The sequence below is a fragment of the Delphinapterus leucas genome, chromosome 2 (assembly GCF_059928025.1).
Source record: "Delphinapterus leucas isolate spDelLeu-1000000601 "Yukka" chromosome 2, BTC_Dleu_Yukka2, whole genome shotgun sequence".
In the NCBI taxonomy this organism is placed as follows: Eukaryota; Metazoa; Chordata; class Mammalia; order Artiodactyla; family Monodontidae; genus Delphinapterus; species Delphinapterus leucas.
In genome coordinates this window covers 138,954,829-138,973,086 of record NC_143130.1, presented here as the reverse complement: position 1 = coordinate 138,973,086, position 18,258 = coordinate 138,954,829, and the positions used below count along the sequence as shown (strand labels likewise).

Here is an 18,258-nt window from a genome sequence, read left to right as displayed (position 1 = left end):
AGAATGACTGCTATCTCAATCTGTCATTTTAAGAATATTTTCCAAAAGTTAAGTGTATTCGTACAAGCTCAACTCAACAATGCTAAGTGCAAAGGTGACAGTGTACACTTTAGAGAAATACTTTCAAGTAGAAAATGATTTTTCATTAAGTTTTCCCAACTAACATTAAAGAAGGTACACTGTCACTTCAAGGAGATAGGAAAGCAAGAGGAAGTTTGGGAAAATCCTGTATTTCAGAGCTTAATACACTGAAACAGTACATGAGTAAGGAATCAAGTTTAAAGTTAGTGCATTTACGAATAACGCAAATTGAAAAGAAATACTTTTTGCAAATAAATATCTGACCTGAAACATTCAATGCCACGGAACTGCAGGATGTTATACCTCCCCTTCCCTTTAAACATCACATACGATGTTTGCAATATTAGTTGTCTTCAGGATAATTTTTTTTAGGTTGGATATACATTTAAAATATTTACTGAACTAAAATTAAGTATTATTAGTTATAATAATAATATATAACAATACTTAATTTTAGTTCACCTTCAAATATTTTACCCACAAAATTTCACTTTATCCCCAGAAGAAATGGTATCTCCCTTACACAATCCACACATTCCTTCCTTAGAAAATCGCATTGGCACTGGGGAAGGAAAAAAAAAAAAAAATCAAAAAATCCCCCAAAGAACCAAAGCAGGACAAAAGCTTTACTTCTGCAAAGGTCGCTGCCAACACAGGAAGTGTTTAAAAATACTAGCCCAATGGACAACAATGGAAAGGCTGCAGCAGCCTTTCCAAAGTGCTAACTGCTTCGGAGAGGGGCCCAACTGACCGCATTTAGACACAATGATCATCTCTCACCCATTCAACACGTCCTCATTTTCAGAAAGCGCTGCTCAGCAGACGAATCAATTTCGAGTAGCAAAAAAAATGACATTCCATAGCACTGGCCTCACGACAGTCAGTGTCCAGGGCACGAGGTTCCGAGCAGCGTCGACTCTACTTACCTTCATTTTCACTGGTGATCTGTGGGGTTCCAGCTCAACGAGCAAATCTTCTCCGTCGCTGGAACCAAGGGGAGGGGAAAGACAGGCACAGAATCAGTCAACGAGGGGAGCGACCCGGGGAAAGAAAGTAAACAAACGCCAGCGGGGAGGGGCAGAACCCTCACCAGGGAAGGGATAAGATCCCCTCCGAGGGCAGCCAGGACGCAGGAGCCGAGGGGGTGGCAAGAACCCCACGGGCGCCAAAGGGCAGTGGGTTCCGCCGCGGAGTTCGCCAGCGGCCCACCGCGCCTCCGCCTCGCTCGCCACTTTGACCCGGAATGCTCAACTCAGAGCCCCAGGACGGGTCGCTCTGGAGAAGGGCAGGGCGCCGTTTGGGCTTCCCCGGGCCCCCCACAGGCGCGGTCGCCGAGCTCAGCCGCCCCCCGGATACCCCGACTTCGGCCCGCGCCCCGCCTCCGCCGATCGGCCCCCTCCGCCCGCCCCGGGCCCGCGGTGGCGGCAGCGGAGTGTCACGGCGCCATTGCTCTCCTTCCTCTCCTCTGCACCATATCAGAAAGGAGAAGCACTTCTTCACCCGAAGGGGCAGGGGCCGTGGCCTTCAGCCCCGAGGCGCGCGAGGGAGGGAAGACCCGCGAGGGGAAGAAGGCTGGGGGGGCGGAGAGAAGGAGGGGAGGTGGCCCGGACAGGGTGTGGGAGGGGAGGGGAGCCGCACAGCGGCAGCCGCCGCCTCCTCCCCGCGCCCGCCTCAACTTTTTGTACAGCCCAGAGCAGTACCAGCCCCCAGTCCCTCGGGTCCAACCACGGACTCCACGGGGGAGGACGCGCTGGGGAGTTGGGGGCCGGCTGCCCCAAGCAGCCCGCTCCTCGCCTCGCGGAAGCAAACTTAGCGGCGCGGCCAGCCCACAGCCATTTTCCCGGGGAACCCGGGGAAGCGGCCGAGGAGGCAGCTGCGGCGGCTGTTCCCGCAGTTGCTGCCGCTGCTCCACGACTTGCCCCTTCCCCTGCGCTCGCCGCCCCGCTTGCCAAGCATCCCCCTCCCCACCTCCAAAGCTTCCAACTGCACTGGGACCCCAGGCAGCAGCACCAGCTGCTAGTGCCGCTTCTTCCATTCAGTATCCCCCGCTTCTCTTCTCCCCACCTACCAACTGCAGGTGAAGTACGCGTTGTCAGCCCCCGAGTCCTCCGCCCCACTGACCCCCGTGGGCCCCAGTCCGGGCAGCACCACTCCCGGCCGCGGCGGCAGTTCCTACGCCCGGTTCCCCACTCGCCCGATTTACTGCCACAATCCACCAAATAACAAGCTGTTGAGCAGACTCGCTTCTACACGAACTCCTATTGGCTGCTCATGACGCCGAAGAGTTTCGGATTGGAGCTCGCTACCTGCCGTCCTCATTGGATGTAGCTCTGAAACTTCACGGATTGGTGCGAAAAACAGCAGGTAGGACATCTGCCACTTATGATTGGCTGCCTCCGAAGACTAACGTTACTGGAGAATCAGGTATTGAGTAAGCAAGTCCTGAAAAATGATTGGTAAAGACGACTCCGGATGTACTTAACTGAGCACTGATTGGTCAATTGAGGGGTCAGGAAGAGCAGTTCGGCGCGAGGATTGGCGGTGGGGTGTCCCATGGAAACCGAACCCGGAGCTGTGGCCAGGACTTGCACGGGGGCGGGGCAGGGTCTTTCCAAAGCGCCTGCGCTGAACCAGTTTCTCGGCGCCATTTTGTCTGGGCAGCGGTGGCTGCAGGTCTACCGTATTTTATGTTTCTGGCGAGACGAGAGCGGAATCTTTATCCCGTGGATTCATTTAACTGCGGCAACCATCCACCGTTCCCTCCAGGACAGCACCTAGTGAAGATCGGAAGAGTAGCGATCTGTCAGAAAGGTCAGTTGGAAGCGGTAGTTGTCCGGTGGACTGGGGGATGGCGCAGCTCTAGCGGCACCGGCACCGGAAGTGAGGGGGCCGCTCGGCAGCCATAGCAGAGTAAGTTCTCCCTGCGGCTGGGTGGGGAGCTGGGGGCGGGCTGAGAGGGGGCGAGGCTTCTTCTCTCGCGACCCTAGAGAAAGAGGCGGAGGGGACGTGCACGTCTCTTTTCTCCGGGCTGATCCTTTGGACTCTTCTCGGGAGTGTGAGAGATGTTCGGGATGCCGCTCCTCTCAGAGCAGTGCTTCCTCCCTTTAGAAGTGGATTTCGGCAGGTTGTCACGTTCTGCGACCAAGGCCACCGGCTGTGTGCTCCTCCTTAATTAAGACAGGGAGGGCAGGGTTCTGAGGCAAACCGGTCCTGCGTGGGGAGGGGTTTCCGCGTGCTGGTCACGCGTTTAAGAAGTGAGGAAAATGAAGGAAACGCTGGGCTTGGGGTGCTGAGGAATTCCCTAGCTAGCACAGACGCTGCCGCTCTGGCCTTAGACAAGTAGCTGTGCCACGCTGCACGAGGCTTAGGCTGCTTTTTGAAAGGAGCGAGCAGTGGTTTTGCAGGGACGGAAAACACCTTAGATAAAAATACAAGGACCTCCCCGATAGGATTTTGTTCAGGGTAGCCATTGATCTAGTTCCATTAGCACGATCTTGTGTTCTGTTAAAGAAAACAAAACCACATTTGAAATGGTGGAAATCGAGTATTGATTGGCAAGTTGTTTTAAAGAATGAAATAATTTTAAAAATGTAAAATATCGACGGTAATCCACGTTGACTAAACTTACTCGTTAAGAGGACATGTTAACTAAGGCTGCATCGATTTTTCATTCGTAACAGTGATTTTTTCAGAATTGTTAAGAAAATGAAATGCATGTTAGTATTTCTGCTGAGTGACCTAGTCACACTGATCTGAATAGCTGCTTAAAATTATCCTCATAATACTTCTGTTTTGAACCCTATTGCTGTATTGGTGGGGCTCCAGACAAGAAAATGATCGAGTGATTTAATGATTTGTTGGGGTTTTTTTGTCAGTTGGTCTGAAGAAAAGGACAGGTAAGTGACAAACATCCGGAAGTATTACTGAGGTGAGTTCTAATATCTGTAAAAATCTTTAGAATTAGGGAGACCAGTAAGTAGAGCCATAAATAGCAAGATGGAAGAATGGTAGTTGAAAAGTCTTTGTTTGGTCAAGGGTTCAAATGAGTCTGTGATTAGCTTCCTGATATGATACTTTAGAATGAAGTCTCAAAATTAGGACATACTTACGAATTTGTTTACCCATTCATGCTAGTCCCATTTCTAGATTTTTAAGTACTTAATACTTTTTATCAAGGAATAATGTGGACATTTTCATGATTTTTTATTCAATATTTAGAAATTTGGCATGTAGAAAAGATATTTCAGTAAGAGTTTAGAAGTTAAGCAATTTTTTTTCTTAAGGAAATTATAGGACATGTAAATACTTAACTTCCTGGGTCGGAGCGGGTGGGTAATCACCTATAATTCCACTACCCGACTTAAAACGGTTATTATCTGATCCAAATAATGTATGTCAGTGGGCATTTGGAAATTACCAAAAAGCCAAAAGAAGAAAACAAAATCTCTTGTATCACCACCACCAAAAGGTGATTGCAGTTTGTACTGTACCTATATGTTATTCAGAGGGGTTTCTCTTTTGCTGGTTTTGTTTTACAAAATAGAGATCATTCTAGTCATGCTCATTTTGTCACTCAGGTTTTTTTCCTTTTTGGAAAATATTGGGAACATGCTGCATGTTTTTCATGGCTGCATAGTGTCCTGTAGGATAGATGTACTGTATTTTATGTACCAGATCTCTTAATTTTTATAATGGCAGTAATATGTCTGAATATCCTTGTGCATGTTTTACAAAAGATTTTCTCTGAGAACTGACATCTATGCCTAAAATTTCTAGGCATCTTGATATTCCCTCACATGCCTGATTATTTCTCTAGAATAAATTTCTATAAGTGGAAATACAAGGCCAAAGAGATTATACCATGCTTCATCAGAAAGCTTTTGCTCTTACTTTTTTTGTTATCCTTCTTCCTTTTATTACTCTCCTCCCCCCCAATCCCCATTTTAAAAAGTTAATTTAGCTTTATTTTTGAGCTTTTTCTCCTGGGTCTCTGTTTATTCAGGTAAAATTATCAGTCTTTCAAGTCACACATACAGTAAAATAAACTTGAGAATTTTTTGGACCTTAAGAGTGATTTCTTAAAATTAATTTATTTTTTGCTCTAGAATAGTTAGGCGTTTGTACAGTGAAACATTTTGCTACGCAGAAGTGACACTTAGAGGATACTAAAAACAAATTGTTTTTTATGGTAGAGTTAGTTGAGTTTAACTATTGTTTCCTTGTAGCCTGGCTTAAAGTTTTCCATCTTTCTGTGAGTTCTCAAGGTGCTTTTGTACTGTCATAGGACCCTTTACATGTCTCTCTCATCACATTTACTCTGCATTTGTTTGGCTCTTCCCCAGTTTGAGACTTTACTCCCAGAGGGTAGCAATTGCTGTTTTAATCACTCTTATGTTTCCTTACCAGATGCGTGGTATGTGCTCTGTCACTGTTTCTTATGAATCGTTATGTACTTTAATATACAAAATATGTGAAGTAAGCTAACTTATGTTTTCTTTAACAGCAGTTCTCTTCTGAAAATTCATGATATTCCACAAGTGCTGTCTTAACTTTTTTTTTTGGCTGCATTGGGTCCTCGTTGCTGCACGCAGGCTTTCTCTAGTTGCGGCGAGCAGGGGCCACTCTTCATTGCAGTGCGCGGGCTTCTCATTGCGGTGGCTTCTCTTGTTGCGGAGCGTGAGCTCTAGGCTCAAGGGCTTCAGTAGTGGTAGCACGAGGGCTCCAGAGCACAGGCTCAGTAGTTGTGGAACACGGGCTCAGTTGCTCCACAGCATGTGGGATCCCCCCAGACCAGGGATTGAACCCGTGTCCCCTGCCTCGGCAGGCAGACTCTTCAACAACTGCGCCACCAGGGAAGTCCCAGAACTGACTTGATTTCTAATTGCTAATAATAATGTAGGTTTAGAGAACTCATTGAGAATAGTTATTCTTGACTTTTTTCCTCAATTCTTTTTTTTTTTTTTTTAAGATTTTATGATACCTTAGCGGAAGGCAACTATAGATGAATATTAATTGAACACTCAAATCATCTCTTAGGAATAAATGAATGAAAATTAATTTTGATAAAATTAATTTTTGTAACCTATTTTAACAAGCCAAAACTAGTAGAATAATGTTTCTACAAAATCACAATGGTCAAATTTTTAATAACGTTTTTATGAAAAAAAGCTATTTTGAAAGCAGAATGTTTTATTTATTTGGTCAAGAATTCAAATGAGGGCATGAAATTAGCTTCCTGTCATGGTATCTTAGACTGAAATCTCAAAATTAGAACATCCCTATGAATTTTTTTTTACCTATTCATATGGTTCCCATTTCTGGATTTTTAATCACAGAACACTGAACATTTTCATGATTTTTTTTTTCTTTAACCCATGGTAAAATACTTGACATATAAAGATCTCATCAGGAAAAGTGTTTAGAAGTGAAGCAAAACAGTCTGTTCTGAGTGTGTGGGCTATATAACATACTCAAAACTTTAAAAAGTCTTTGTCTTCTAGAGGAAGCCTCGCTTTGTGGAATAATGAAGGAAAGTGTTCGTGTTTTTAAATGACTTGGATCTGCTCTCTGTTGAAATTGTATTTCTGGTATGCAGTTTTACTTAACTATTCTTTAGTAATCGAGATTGGCCATGTTGCCTTTACATGTATATCTCTTTTTAAAAATGATAGAATTTGTTCCACTGTACAGTTATTTCTGTAACTGTCTGTGTATGTTGAAAAGCAGAACAGATTGTTGTGTTGAATGTAGCTGCTTTCCTAATGGTTTTGTTATTTTTTGGAAAGTTACTAAATTTGCTTATTTGCAACCAAAGCAACCTTTGTAATCTCTGTATGGTCTTTTGCCCTAGTAGGTGTCACTGCTTATTTTATGGCCACATGGAGTCATAGATAACTGGTTTTCCTTCATATATAATGCAAACAAGAGCATTATTTTAGGATTTGGTAGATTACCTAGTGGCATTCCTACTAGGATCTGTCCTCAGAAGCTTACTGTCAAAAAAAAGAAAACCATAATTAAACATGTGGGTGTTAATATAGTTATTTCAAAAGATTCCATCAATTTAGATTGGTTTAACTTTTTAAAGATTTAAATCATGGCGCATGAGAAAAATAGATTTGTCAAAGTTCAGTGTACAATTGGATCTAATTGTTTTAAAAAACAAATTGTTTTATAATACAGAACAGAAATTTATTTAGCCATCATTGAAGACTTTTCAAGGTTAATGATATGTAATATGTAAAATTAGAAGAAAGGAAGTCATTCTAAGTGGATGTAGCTTGTGAGCAAGGATGCAGTTATTTGGGTTGGCCAAAAAGTTTGTTCGGTTAGTGAATACATTATTCAATAAAATTCTTGGTGAAAATGAAAAATGTGTCTTTTATAGATACTTAAAACTGAAGGAACTTCTTGGCCAACCCAATATATAAGAAAAGCTATGTTTGGGACAGTAAGTAAACCAGTTTGGAGAGGATGACTGATTAAAGATTACATTGGGAAAGTTGTGTGAAGCCAGCTTGTCAAGGTTTCTAGAATTAGCTGCACATCAGAATTATGTAGAGTGCTTGTCTTTTATAGGTTTGGGAACTTCCAGAGGGCCTTGAAAGCTGGGATATGAGCAGAAAATGAAGGTTATTTTTTGTTTTGTTTTCAAATTTTACAGATCAAAATGGAATTAAACAAACAAACAAAAACTTACTTCTAATCCCACCCTACCATTGGATTTTTAAAATTTTCTTTTTCCTTGTCTGTATGCATATTCTTTCTTTAGACTCAGAGAACTTTTTATTTTTCTTTGTTATTTAACGTTGTAATAGGCATTCAATGTGACTGCATGGTCTCCACAGTAATTTTTTTTTAAATTTATTTATTTTTGGCTGCATTCGGTCTTCATTGCTGTACGCGGGCTCTCTAGTTGCAGCGAGCGGGGGCTGCTCTGTGTTGTGGTGCACGGGCTTCTCATTGCAGTGGCTTTTCTTGTTGCGGAGCATGGGCTCTAGACACGTGGGCTTCAGTAGTTGTGGCTCGCGGGCTCTAGAGCGCAGGCTCCGCAGTTGTGGCGCACGGGCTTAGTTGCTCCACGGCATGTGGGATCTTCCCAGCCCAGAGCTTGAACCCATGTCCCCTGCATCGGCAGGCGGATTCTTAACCACTGTGCCACCAGGGAAGTCCTCCACAGTAATTTTAATGTCTGAAAATATTCCATCAAACTCTGTTATCTCTGACTTTATTTTCCTATTGCTGGACCATTTAGGTTTCTTTCTAGTTCTTAAATATTGTGCTGTAATTATCATCTATGTACATACAGTATTTTCTGTTTTTTTGCACTGTTCTTTTAGGATTGATTTAAAAGGTCATTGTATGAACATTTTTATGATTCTGAAATGTTGCCATGTTGTTTTCCAAAAGAGTTATAATTTACACTACCTTCCCTGTGAGTTTAGTTACCAACATTGCGTAGCCTGTAATTATAACTTTTGCTAAGTTACTAGGTACAAAATATGTTGAGCTCTCTTTTTCTCTGTAATATTTTTGTTAACTTGTGAAGTGGGACCTCTTTCCATAATTTCAGTTACTGATTCTTAGTAGTAGACAAGTTGTCTATTCAAGACTTTTGTCCATTTATATATTACAGTTTTGATATTCCTTAATTTTTTGAGATTATATAATATTTAGTAGTAATTTGCTACAGATATTTTTCCATAAAGACTTCCCTTTTGATTTTCGTTATTTGTGTTGAGGGTTTTTGAATAGACAAAATGTATTCCTGAACGATTACTTGGAAATAGTGTCCAATATGACTGAAGAAGTGACACAGGAATTGGAGGTGGGGAGACAATTAAGATACTCTTGCAGTGGTGTCAGCATGAGGTGAAACTAGAGTGAGTAGGGCCTGGAGGGAGGGTAAGGAAGGATAGGTGAGCAAGAGACTGTGAGAAAAAAAGAGTTGATAGCATTTGATTTCTAATTGATTATAGAGGTAAAGAAGAAAGAAAACCCAAGATTTTAAGAAATGGGAAATAGATTGTGCCATTAATCAATTTGGAAAGTCAGGAAAGGCTACTGGTTGGTAAGGAAAGTGAAATCAGTTTTAAACATGCTAGTTAGAGCTTGAAATGTCCGGTAAGCATCTGTTCTTTTGTGAAAATGCCTATAAGGTCCCTAATTGGCTTAAGGCATATGCTGGACTGTATACTGTTTTCTGTATTCCAACTTTCGTGGCTGCGCGGCATGGCACGTGGGATCTTAGTTCCCCGACCAGGGATCGAACCCAGGCCCTTGGCAGTGAAAGCGTGGAGTACTAACCACTGGACTGCCAGGGAATTCCCTGTATTCTGACTTTTAATTCCATTCTTCCATTAGACTTTTTGGGGCTTTTATTAGGGCTTTCTTATTTCTGGTTTTAACTTGAAAAGTTAAAGTGGATTATTAAGTAAAATAAACGCAGGAAAACCAGATGATTCCTGAACTAAGTTAAAGAAAGGTTAGTTTTTCATTCATTTTTCTTCCAGTTTTATTGAGGTATTAACATATAGTAGTGTATAAGTTTGTGTACAGCGTAGTGATTTGACTTAACATCGTGAAATGATGACTACAGTTTAGTGAATATCCAGGGAATTATTCAGGGATAGCAAAGAAGATACTTCAGCTTTAGAATGTGTGGGTGTGGCCAGGCTTTTTGTGGGGATGGGTGGTTTAGGGCTGATTTAATTTCTGCCTCATCTGTAAAATAGGGATAGTAATAGAACTGACCTGGTTAGGATTAGTATTAAATGAATTAATATATGTAAAGTGCTTAGAATGATTCTAGATATTATGTGGTGGTGTTAGTATGCATCGTGCTGTTTCATAATGTCTGTCATTCAAGAGTTTTAAAGAAATGTTATATTTATATACAGAAATAAAGCACCTAGACTCTTTGCCTCTCCCTTCCTGAAGGTCATATTGACCTCTCTCCAAACTTATTTCATACTTCTTCTCTTCAGGTATTATTTGCTGCAGTCACACTAAAACTATCATGGCTCCACCGCACAAGCTCTGTATTTTCCCAGTTCTTTGTTTTTATTCATATTTTTCCCACCATCTGGATCGTTGCCCTATTGCCACATATTCAAAAGCTGCTTTTTAAGTGATGCTTTCCTTGATACCTCTGCAACTATAGGTAATCTGTCCATATGAATTTCATATATTTCCTTTTATGTGATTTCTACCACTTTCTGTATTGCATTTTAGCTTTTTGTCCACTAATATGTCCTTCACTAAGTTATGACATCTTACAGACAGAGAACTGCACCTTATTCACTTTTGTAGGTTTAGAACCTATCACAGGCCTTGGCACTTAGTACGCACTCGTTTGTGGAGTGACAGTTTATAAAAGGTATAGCAAGCTAAAAGGTGACATTTAATGGACAAATGCATGCCAGTGAAAATGTGCTTTGTCAGTTTTTGTACAAGAGGAACATCTTGCCTGATGAGTTGCTTAAAATGAGATCGCTTGAGGTTTAGGAACTGGGTCAGATTCCAGAATGTGTAGTGGGGGTAGATCACTCTGGGGACTATCCACAGGTCAGGAATTTTCATTAGAATGATTTCCTATTGTTTTATAAAGGCTAGTATGTCTAATTAACCACCAGAGGGATTTTTCTTCTGACAGCTGGGGTGGTGCCCGCCCACCAATCTTCTCATCCTCAGTGGTCCAAATTTGTGAAAAGTTGGGCCAGTACTAAGGGTACATCTGCCAATAACAGAATCTACAAACCACGTGCCTCGATTGGTTATTGAATCCATGGTTATTGAACCCATAATCTCACTCTGTACGTACATTTTTCTTTTCACAATACCGTAATGCCTCTAGGCATGAAAATAGGAGTAGGCTGAAAATAGGAACTGGGTGAGACATTTCATGAGGACACTTACTTGATCTTTAGTTACTGTAAGATTGACGGGGTCTGTGCCTCTAGATTTAGAAGAAATGGAAATGTTGGGAAATGGGGAGATAAGTTAAAAATCAGGCTCATAGTAGGCGTTTTTAGAGTTAAAGCAGCATTATGTACTCTTAGCTCGAAAATTCTCAGAATTTTTACAATAGTTCAATGGGATGTTGATTTGAGTAAGTATCCTACTGTAGAAACACTGGATTTGAAGACCAGGTGTTCTGTGTTCTGATCATAAGCCTGTTCTCATTGGTTGGGATACATTACTCTACATGAGTGTTTGCTTTTAAAGTATAAGGGACATGGGGCTAGGTATTTACAGCTCTTAATACTTAACGGTTCTAATCCAGCACCATATTTTTCTAATAAGAATTCCTAAGCATATTTCTAATATTTATGTATCCCTGAAAGGTTAAATGATACTTCTGAAAATCAGAAGTATCAGACACTGACTTGATAATTTTAGCACTTAAGGAAGTTGCTGCTGTTATCAAATTGACAGAAGCTTTAATGTCCTTACCTACCTCACTGTTTCATATAACAAGTGTTCTAGTAAAACAGATATTTGAAATAATAGCTAAGGAAGGTCGTGGATTAATTTCTTTATAGTGAAGTTTCTATTCTGTGTATGTGTGTATTGCTCAAACACACCACAGATGAAAGTACAGTGCCCTCCAGTATTTTGTCCTATAGTTCACTTTTTAAAAAAATCTGATTTTATGACTTACTGTGGGTCTGAACCTGCTTTTGAGGGGTAGGAAAATGGACTAGATAACAGTGCTTTACATTTGTTTGGTAGTTTTTAACATTCACTGGGCACTTTGATATACTGCTGTACCCTTAAGTGTGATAGCTTAAAAGCGAAGATACAAACTGTTACCTGAAAATGCTTCTAGTTGTTTCAACAACAGTTCAATTGGGGCTGGGGGTGGCAGCTGGAAGGAGTCATGGGGGAGGGATTCTTTTTTCCTTAGTATGTTTGCTAGTGTGTTATTGACTCTGCTAATCCTAACAGCCCATTTAAGGGTGTATATTTATATTTGTATTTATTTGTAGTTAGGATACTGTATTTATACTCAAATCCTTCGGCAAGCGTAGACCAAAGATTTTCCCCAAGTAGGTTCTCTCAAACGAAACCAGAAATCTTTGTTTTGTTTTGTTTTGAATCTTTGTGTTTCTTAGTTTTTATATACAGTCACAAAACTCCTTTCAGTGTTTGTATAATTTTGGTGGCTTAGATCTTGGTCTGACAGGGTAGGGAGAGGGATTCTCACATGAAGTACCATAACAAAAAAAAAAAGCCATCTTCCTGTTTCTTATTCCTCTGTGTATCATGTGATATACTGTCTTTTTAAGGCCTTTAAATTGCCAAGGGAAGCTTGGTAACCAAGGCAAGTTTTTGCTGTTTTCTTCTCAAATTTGTAGTTCTGCATTTTATTACACAGTCACGAAGAACTTAGTCTGTTACCAGTAAATACTTAAGCCGCAAGACTTGCTTCTCCATCCTGCCAAGTACTTCCTGTTTTGTCAGATTTCCATGTAGGGAAAAGAATGGATTTAGAGTAGACAAGCTTGAGTTTCATGCTTAAAGCATCTCTTCTGAAATTCTTTTTGGAAGCTGTCCAAATATCTAGATTGAGGGATGGGGGTGGCACGTCATGTCTTCACATGAAGTCATCTGTCAGAAAGTTTCATTTGGCTTCATATCATGAAAGCCAGGGTTGCCGACAAGGAAGGAAAAACATAGTTGTCAGAAATAATTACTAATGTATGATTTGCCAACATTGGTGGCTTGCCTTTTAGACTTTCCCTGTCAAACGTGTTTCAGTTTGTGAATGAATCATTGTATTGCCTCTGAAGGAAGTGTTGTTATCTGTGTTCACTTCTAGTAGACCTTTCCTCTAGAAATACGTAAGAACTGCATTCAGCCACATTTACTCCATTTTCAGTAGGGACAGGTGAAAGGTCAAATGGTGATTAGAATAGAAATGGGCTGCCTTGTGAATATTGAATATCTTTGGGGGAAAGTTTGCAGTAAAATGATGTTACTCTTTTGTTAGTAAAATAGTGAGTAAATACAACATTATTCTAAAAAATGAATTATCTGTCCCTTATTTTTATCCTATGAAATGAACTTCAAATTAGGTGTTAGTAGAACGTGTCAGTAGAAGATACTTTCAGTGTAAACCTGAATCCCTTGATATTGCTGGTAAGGGAATCTTGTGTTAAGGTTCTTTTGCAGTGGCAGAACTGAGCCCTTAATACAAAATTTTCTTTGGCCATATTGACCTGGCCTGTCTTAAGTCGGAGCTATTTTTCTCCCTCTTGACCTGTCAGTAAAATATAAAAGATGCTTTTTAATCTCTGAATTCATATGCATTTTCTTCTTTATCAGCTCCCTGGCTCTTTGTCCACTCTCATGTTGGAAATGGTGAGAGAACTGATGCTGAATCATAAGGTATTAGAAACCATCTATTATAAAGTTTCTATCAGATACTTCTCTTTTTATCATCTAGTTATGTGCTCCTATTTCTGAGACATGTATTTCTTTAAAAGTCCAATGGAAAAAGTTTTCCCAAGTACCCATGATGCCCTACAGCTTCATCCTCCGTTTTGCTATATATCAGAAATCTCTTTTCTTGAAACCCTTTAATAACCATTCTGTTGCTGTATTCTCATTTTAATAAGCTGTGTCCAAATCAGTGATTCTCAAATTTTAGTGTATTCATAAGCATTACATCAGTTGTTTGTTCAAAATACAGATTCCTGGGCCTCACTTCAGATCTGGTGAATTCAAATCCATGGAGAATTCTTATGCGGGTGGTCTCTGAACAAGATGGAGAAACAGTTATCAACTTACGTGCACGCCCATCTAAATTCTGTTCTTCATATTCTTATATGGATTAGTTTTTTTACTTTGTTTCAATTATTGACATCTCAGACTTTTTCCTATTAATTATTGTCATCCTTAGTTTTTCATCCAGTTCACTGAATTGGAGAGCTAATGCACCAGATATCCAGGGAACTGTCCAAAATTCCTTGTCAGGATTTATCTCCTCCCCTGCTCCCCCCTTCTCAGAGTACACATTTGTGGCCAGTATATACATACAGGCTATGTATACTTAATAATACATGAACATGTATTTCTTTTTTTTTAATGGATATGAAATATAGTATTTTTTTAAATTTTATTATTTCGGTTGTGCCAGGTCTTAGTTGCGGCCAGCAGGCCCCTTAGTTGTGGCATGTGAACTCTTAGTTGCAGCATGCCTGTGGGATCTAGTTCCCTGACCAGGGATCAAACCCACGTCCCCTGCATTGAAAGGCAGATTCTTAACCACTGTGCCACCAGGGAAGTCCCCATGTATTTCTAATATACTTTCCTAGTGATTTTTAAATGTGTCTGTTTTTCCCACTGGGGAAAGAATTGCATATTATTTAACTTTTTTTTTTAATCTTTCCTGGCAGTATGATCCATTGTAGACATCTAAATTTTTGCATTGAATCTTTACTATCACTTGGTTGCTGCTGACTCTTAAACCAATTGGTCTACTAAAGGTAGGTTATCATCTTTATATGTCAGATTCTACCATATTATATCAGTCTTGAAGCCTATTGGCTTTTCCTAAAAAAATTAAAAAGTTTTAATAAATCCCATATGGATCATATAGTTCAACTTACGTAAATGACTTTTTCCTAAAATTCCACTTCATGGTTCCACATAGTAAAAATCAAGATCAAATTCCAAATCATACACTTCAAACACAGACTCAAGGTGTGTGAGTACCCTTGCTCTTCAACATCTTTATAATTACACTAGCATTTACTCTTCGAAAGAATTAATATTTATTGGCTGGAAGGATATACATAATATGGTGATTACCTCTTGCAGGGTTAGGATGGTTAAAGAAGGAACATTAGTTTTATTTGTAATATGAATTATCTGAGTCTTTTGCCCATTTTTAAATATTGGGTTGTTGAATTTTGAGAGTTCTTTATACAGTCTGGACAAATATCCTTTGTCAAATATGTGATTTGCAAATATTTTGTCTAGAGTTTTTTTTCATTCTCTTAAAGGAGAGCAGAAGCTTTTAATTTTGGTGAAATTCACTGTCAGTTTTTTTCATTTATGAAAAAATGCTCTTTTTTAAACCAGGGTCACAAAGGTTTTCTGTTTTCATCCAGAAGTTTTAGACTTTGAGGTACATTTTTTTGTTTTTTTTTTGGCGGTACGCGGGCATCTCACTGCTGTGGCCTCTCCCGTTGCGGAGCACAGGCTCCGGGCGTGCAGGCTCAGTGGCCATGGCTCATGGGCCCAGCCGCTCCATGGCATGTGGGATCTTTCTGGACCAGGGCACGAACCCGTGTCCCCTGCATCGGCAGGCAGACTCTCAACCACTGTGCCACCAGGGAAGCCCTGAGGTACATTTTGACTTATCACTTTGAGTTCATTTTTGTATATGGTACAAGGTATGGTTTGGTGTTTGGTGTCCAGTTATTCAAGCACCATTTGTGGAAAAACACTATCTTTGTGCATTGATTTGCCTTTGCACCTTTGTCAATTAACCATATATTTCTATTTCTAGACTCTATTCTTTTCCATTAATAATATTACATTAATTTTATAGTAAGTCTTGAAATCAGATGCCATAGGCCTTGTAACTTTTTCTCTTTTGAAATTGTTTTGGCTATTCTAATTTCTTTTCCCAAATAAATTTTAGAAATAGCTTGTTGATTTCTTTCCACAAACACACCCCTCCCCCCCCAAAAAAAACCCTCTTGCAAATTTGATTGGGTTTTACATTGAATCTATAAATCAGTTTAAGGAGAACTGACAGTACTGAGTCTTCTGATCAGTTTGTTTATATACTTCACTTTCTCACCAACATTTTATAATTTTCAACACAAAATCTTGTACAAATTTAAATTTATATCTAAGTATTCCTGTTTTTGATGTCATTTTAAAAGTGGTACATAATCCTCATTTTATAGACGAGGGAATAAGTAACTTGCCCAAGGTGACACAATTATTAAGTGACAAAGCCAGTATGAAACCTACGTTAGCTTATAAACCACTATCCTGGTTTTAATTATGATGCTGGTTTTCTTATTCTGAAATTGTGGTTACAATGGTGACAGAGAAGAAGCCCCAGCTTTTTTTAACAAGAAAAATCCCATTATCATGATGGTATAAAAGAATTGATTCCCCCAAAGTTTATGTTTCCTGAGCTTAGGTTTTCCAGATCTGTTCAAATCGTTTTAAACCACGTTTGTCTTAATTTAGAAGCCTCTGATCAATACAGTAGTGAACCAGTGTTTTTAAATATATTGAATATCTCGCCCTGTAGTTAACTAGTATGAGTTATTTTAGTTTTAAAAATACATACCTTTAGCATTTGATTGCATACTGTGTCCTCACCAGTAGAGATACAAAGATGATTTCTTGAACAACTCCCAAGGAAGGGTGGGGGAGGAGGAATACATTTATATAATTATAGTAAATTTTACTATAGTAAACACTGTAATAGATATATACACATGGTCAATGGTGGAACAAAAGCTTCTACTTGGTTGGGGTTAAGAGTAGGCTGCACTCTTATTTCATATTTCGGAGTTCCTTTTAAAAAAAATAGTTTGAAAACTATTAAGAGGGAAACGTGTAAAGGGCTTTGAGAGGGAGAAATCTGTCAATCACTTCGGAAGGCTTGCTTTTGTAGGTGGTGGGAGTCCTTCAGAAAGACCAGTTAAGAGATAGCCTAGGCACAGTAAATACAATATGGATGTGGTAGAGCGCAGGAAAGTAAAAGGTTCCGCCTGGGTTTCATTTCCAAGGTGAGGAACAGCATTAGAATTGTTTTACATTAAGACTTCATTTTTTTCATTTGTGGATTTCTTCTGATTTCTTAGTAGCATTTTGATAATTTTTTTAATGAGATATTAATTTGTAATCTTAATTTGCTTTTCAAATCTTAATTTGAAGAGTATTTTAATGTTTCAATCAGTTAAACATATTGAGGACCTACAACTTTATTTTTCTCATTTATTTTTCAGGTTCCTTTGAGAATGACAGAAATGAAAGCAAAGGGATAGTCTTATCAGACAAGTGCTTTTTTATCTGAATGTATTCGGTTTCTTCCATAAGATGGCTTTAGTAGCACTTAGTTGTCTTTAACTTCATTCGAAACAATTTTGTTAGATTGTATTGTGATAGCTGTTATATCAGCGTACTTTTTTAAAAAAGCATCAAAATTGGTGAATTTTTGTGTAGCCATTTTAATATTGAAGATGGAAGGAAAAAACAGCAGCATATTATGCTTTATTCAAGAAAGGTTAAAACACAACTGAAAAGGCAAAACATTCGTGCAGTGTATGGAAAAGGTGCCGTGACTGAACGTGTCAAAAGTGGTTTGCAAAGTTTTGTGGCAGAGATTTCTGACTGGACGATGCTCCATGGTCGGGGAGACCAGTTCAAGTTGATAGCAATCAGATCGAGACGTAAATTTCAGAACAATCAACGTTATACCACGCAGGAGGTAAGCCAACATACTCAAAATCTCCACATCAGGTGTTGAAAATCATTTGCACCAGCTTGGTTATGTTAATCGCTTTGATGTTTGGGTTCCACGTTAAGCGAAAGAAACCTTGACCATATTTCTGCACTGCGATTCTCTACTTACGTAATGAAAACATTACGTTTTTAAAAACAAATTGTGATGGGCAATGAAAATTGGATACTGTACAATAATGTGGAATAGAAGAGATGTTATGGAAGAACCCGAATGAACTTTTTTGGCCAACCCAATATTATTTGTAATCTCTAAACCAAAACTTTATTCTTTAAAACGTTTGTAATTTTCTTTCCTAGGTACCAGTATCGAGGTTTACAGTAATAAGGTATTCAGTCTTTGCTGAAAATAAATTTGTTATCTTGTCAAAGTAAAATGTGCCAGCCATTTTTTCCCCCCAGAGGCTAATCATGCCTCAGTGGTGCAGTTACGAAGTGCCCCTACAGCTGAACCTAGATTATTTATTAATCCTTTGTATAGTTTTATGAAAATCAATTGCTTTTCTTTTCTAATAGCTGAGAAGCTTAGTTTTAGATTTATCTGATATATGTTTTTGAGGTGGCTTAGCTGCTCAGATTTAAGTTTCTTTAGAACCATTGTCTGTTCTTTTAAAGAGGATTATTAGCTGTTCCATTAAGAACAGAGGTACTCACAGTACAATGAAAATAGAAGATTCA

General features: G+C 39.6%; 1 protein-coding gene and 1 pseudogene across 4 annotated transcripts in view; one reads left to right on the top strand and one right to left on the bottom strand.

The window, feature by feature from the left end:
• Positions 1-3,242, bottom strand: part of ARID4A (AT-rich interaction domain 4A) — a 59,581-nt gene extending 56,339 nt beyond the window's left edge. Inside the window, exons 1-2 of one of the 3 annotated variants that reach the window (XM_022570471.3) lie at positions 2,150-3,242; positions 1,008-1,065 (exon numbers count right to left, since the gene is read on the bottom strand). In XM_022570471.3, coding sequence (XP_022426179.1) covers positions 1,008-1,013 — 6 coding nt within the window. In that variant the 5' untranslated portion in view covers positions 1,014-1,065; positions 2,150-3,242. Of the gene's footprint in view, positions 1-1,007; positions 1,456-2,149 lie in introns of those variants that run through there. The other 2 variants (XM_089907758.1, XM_022570469.3) reach the window with 2 other exon arrangements.
• Positions 669-17,957, top strand: LOC111173115 (uncharacterized; annotated as a pseudogene). Its single transcript, XR_002644108.2, has 4 exons — positions 669-2,991; positions 13,411-13,473; positions 14,484-14,573; positions 17,067-17,957. The product of XR_002644108.2 is annotated as an uncharacterized LOC111173115 (transcript).
• The last annotated feature ends 301 nt before the right edge of the window (positions 17,958-18,258 follow it).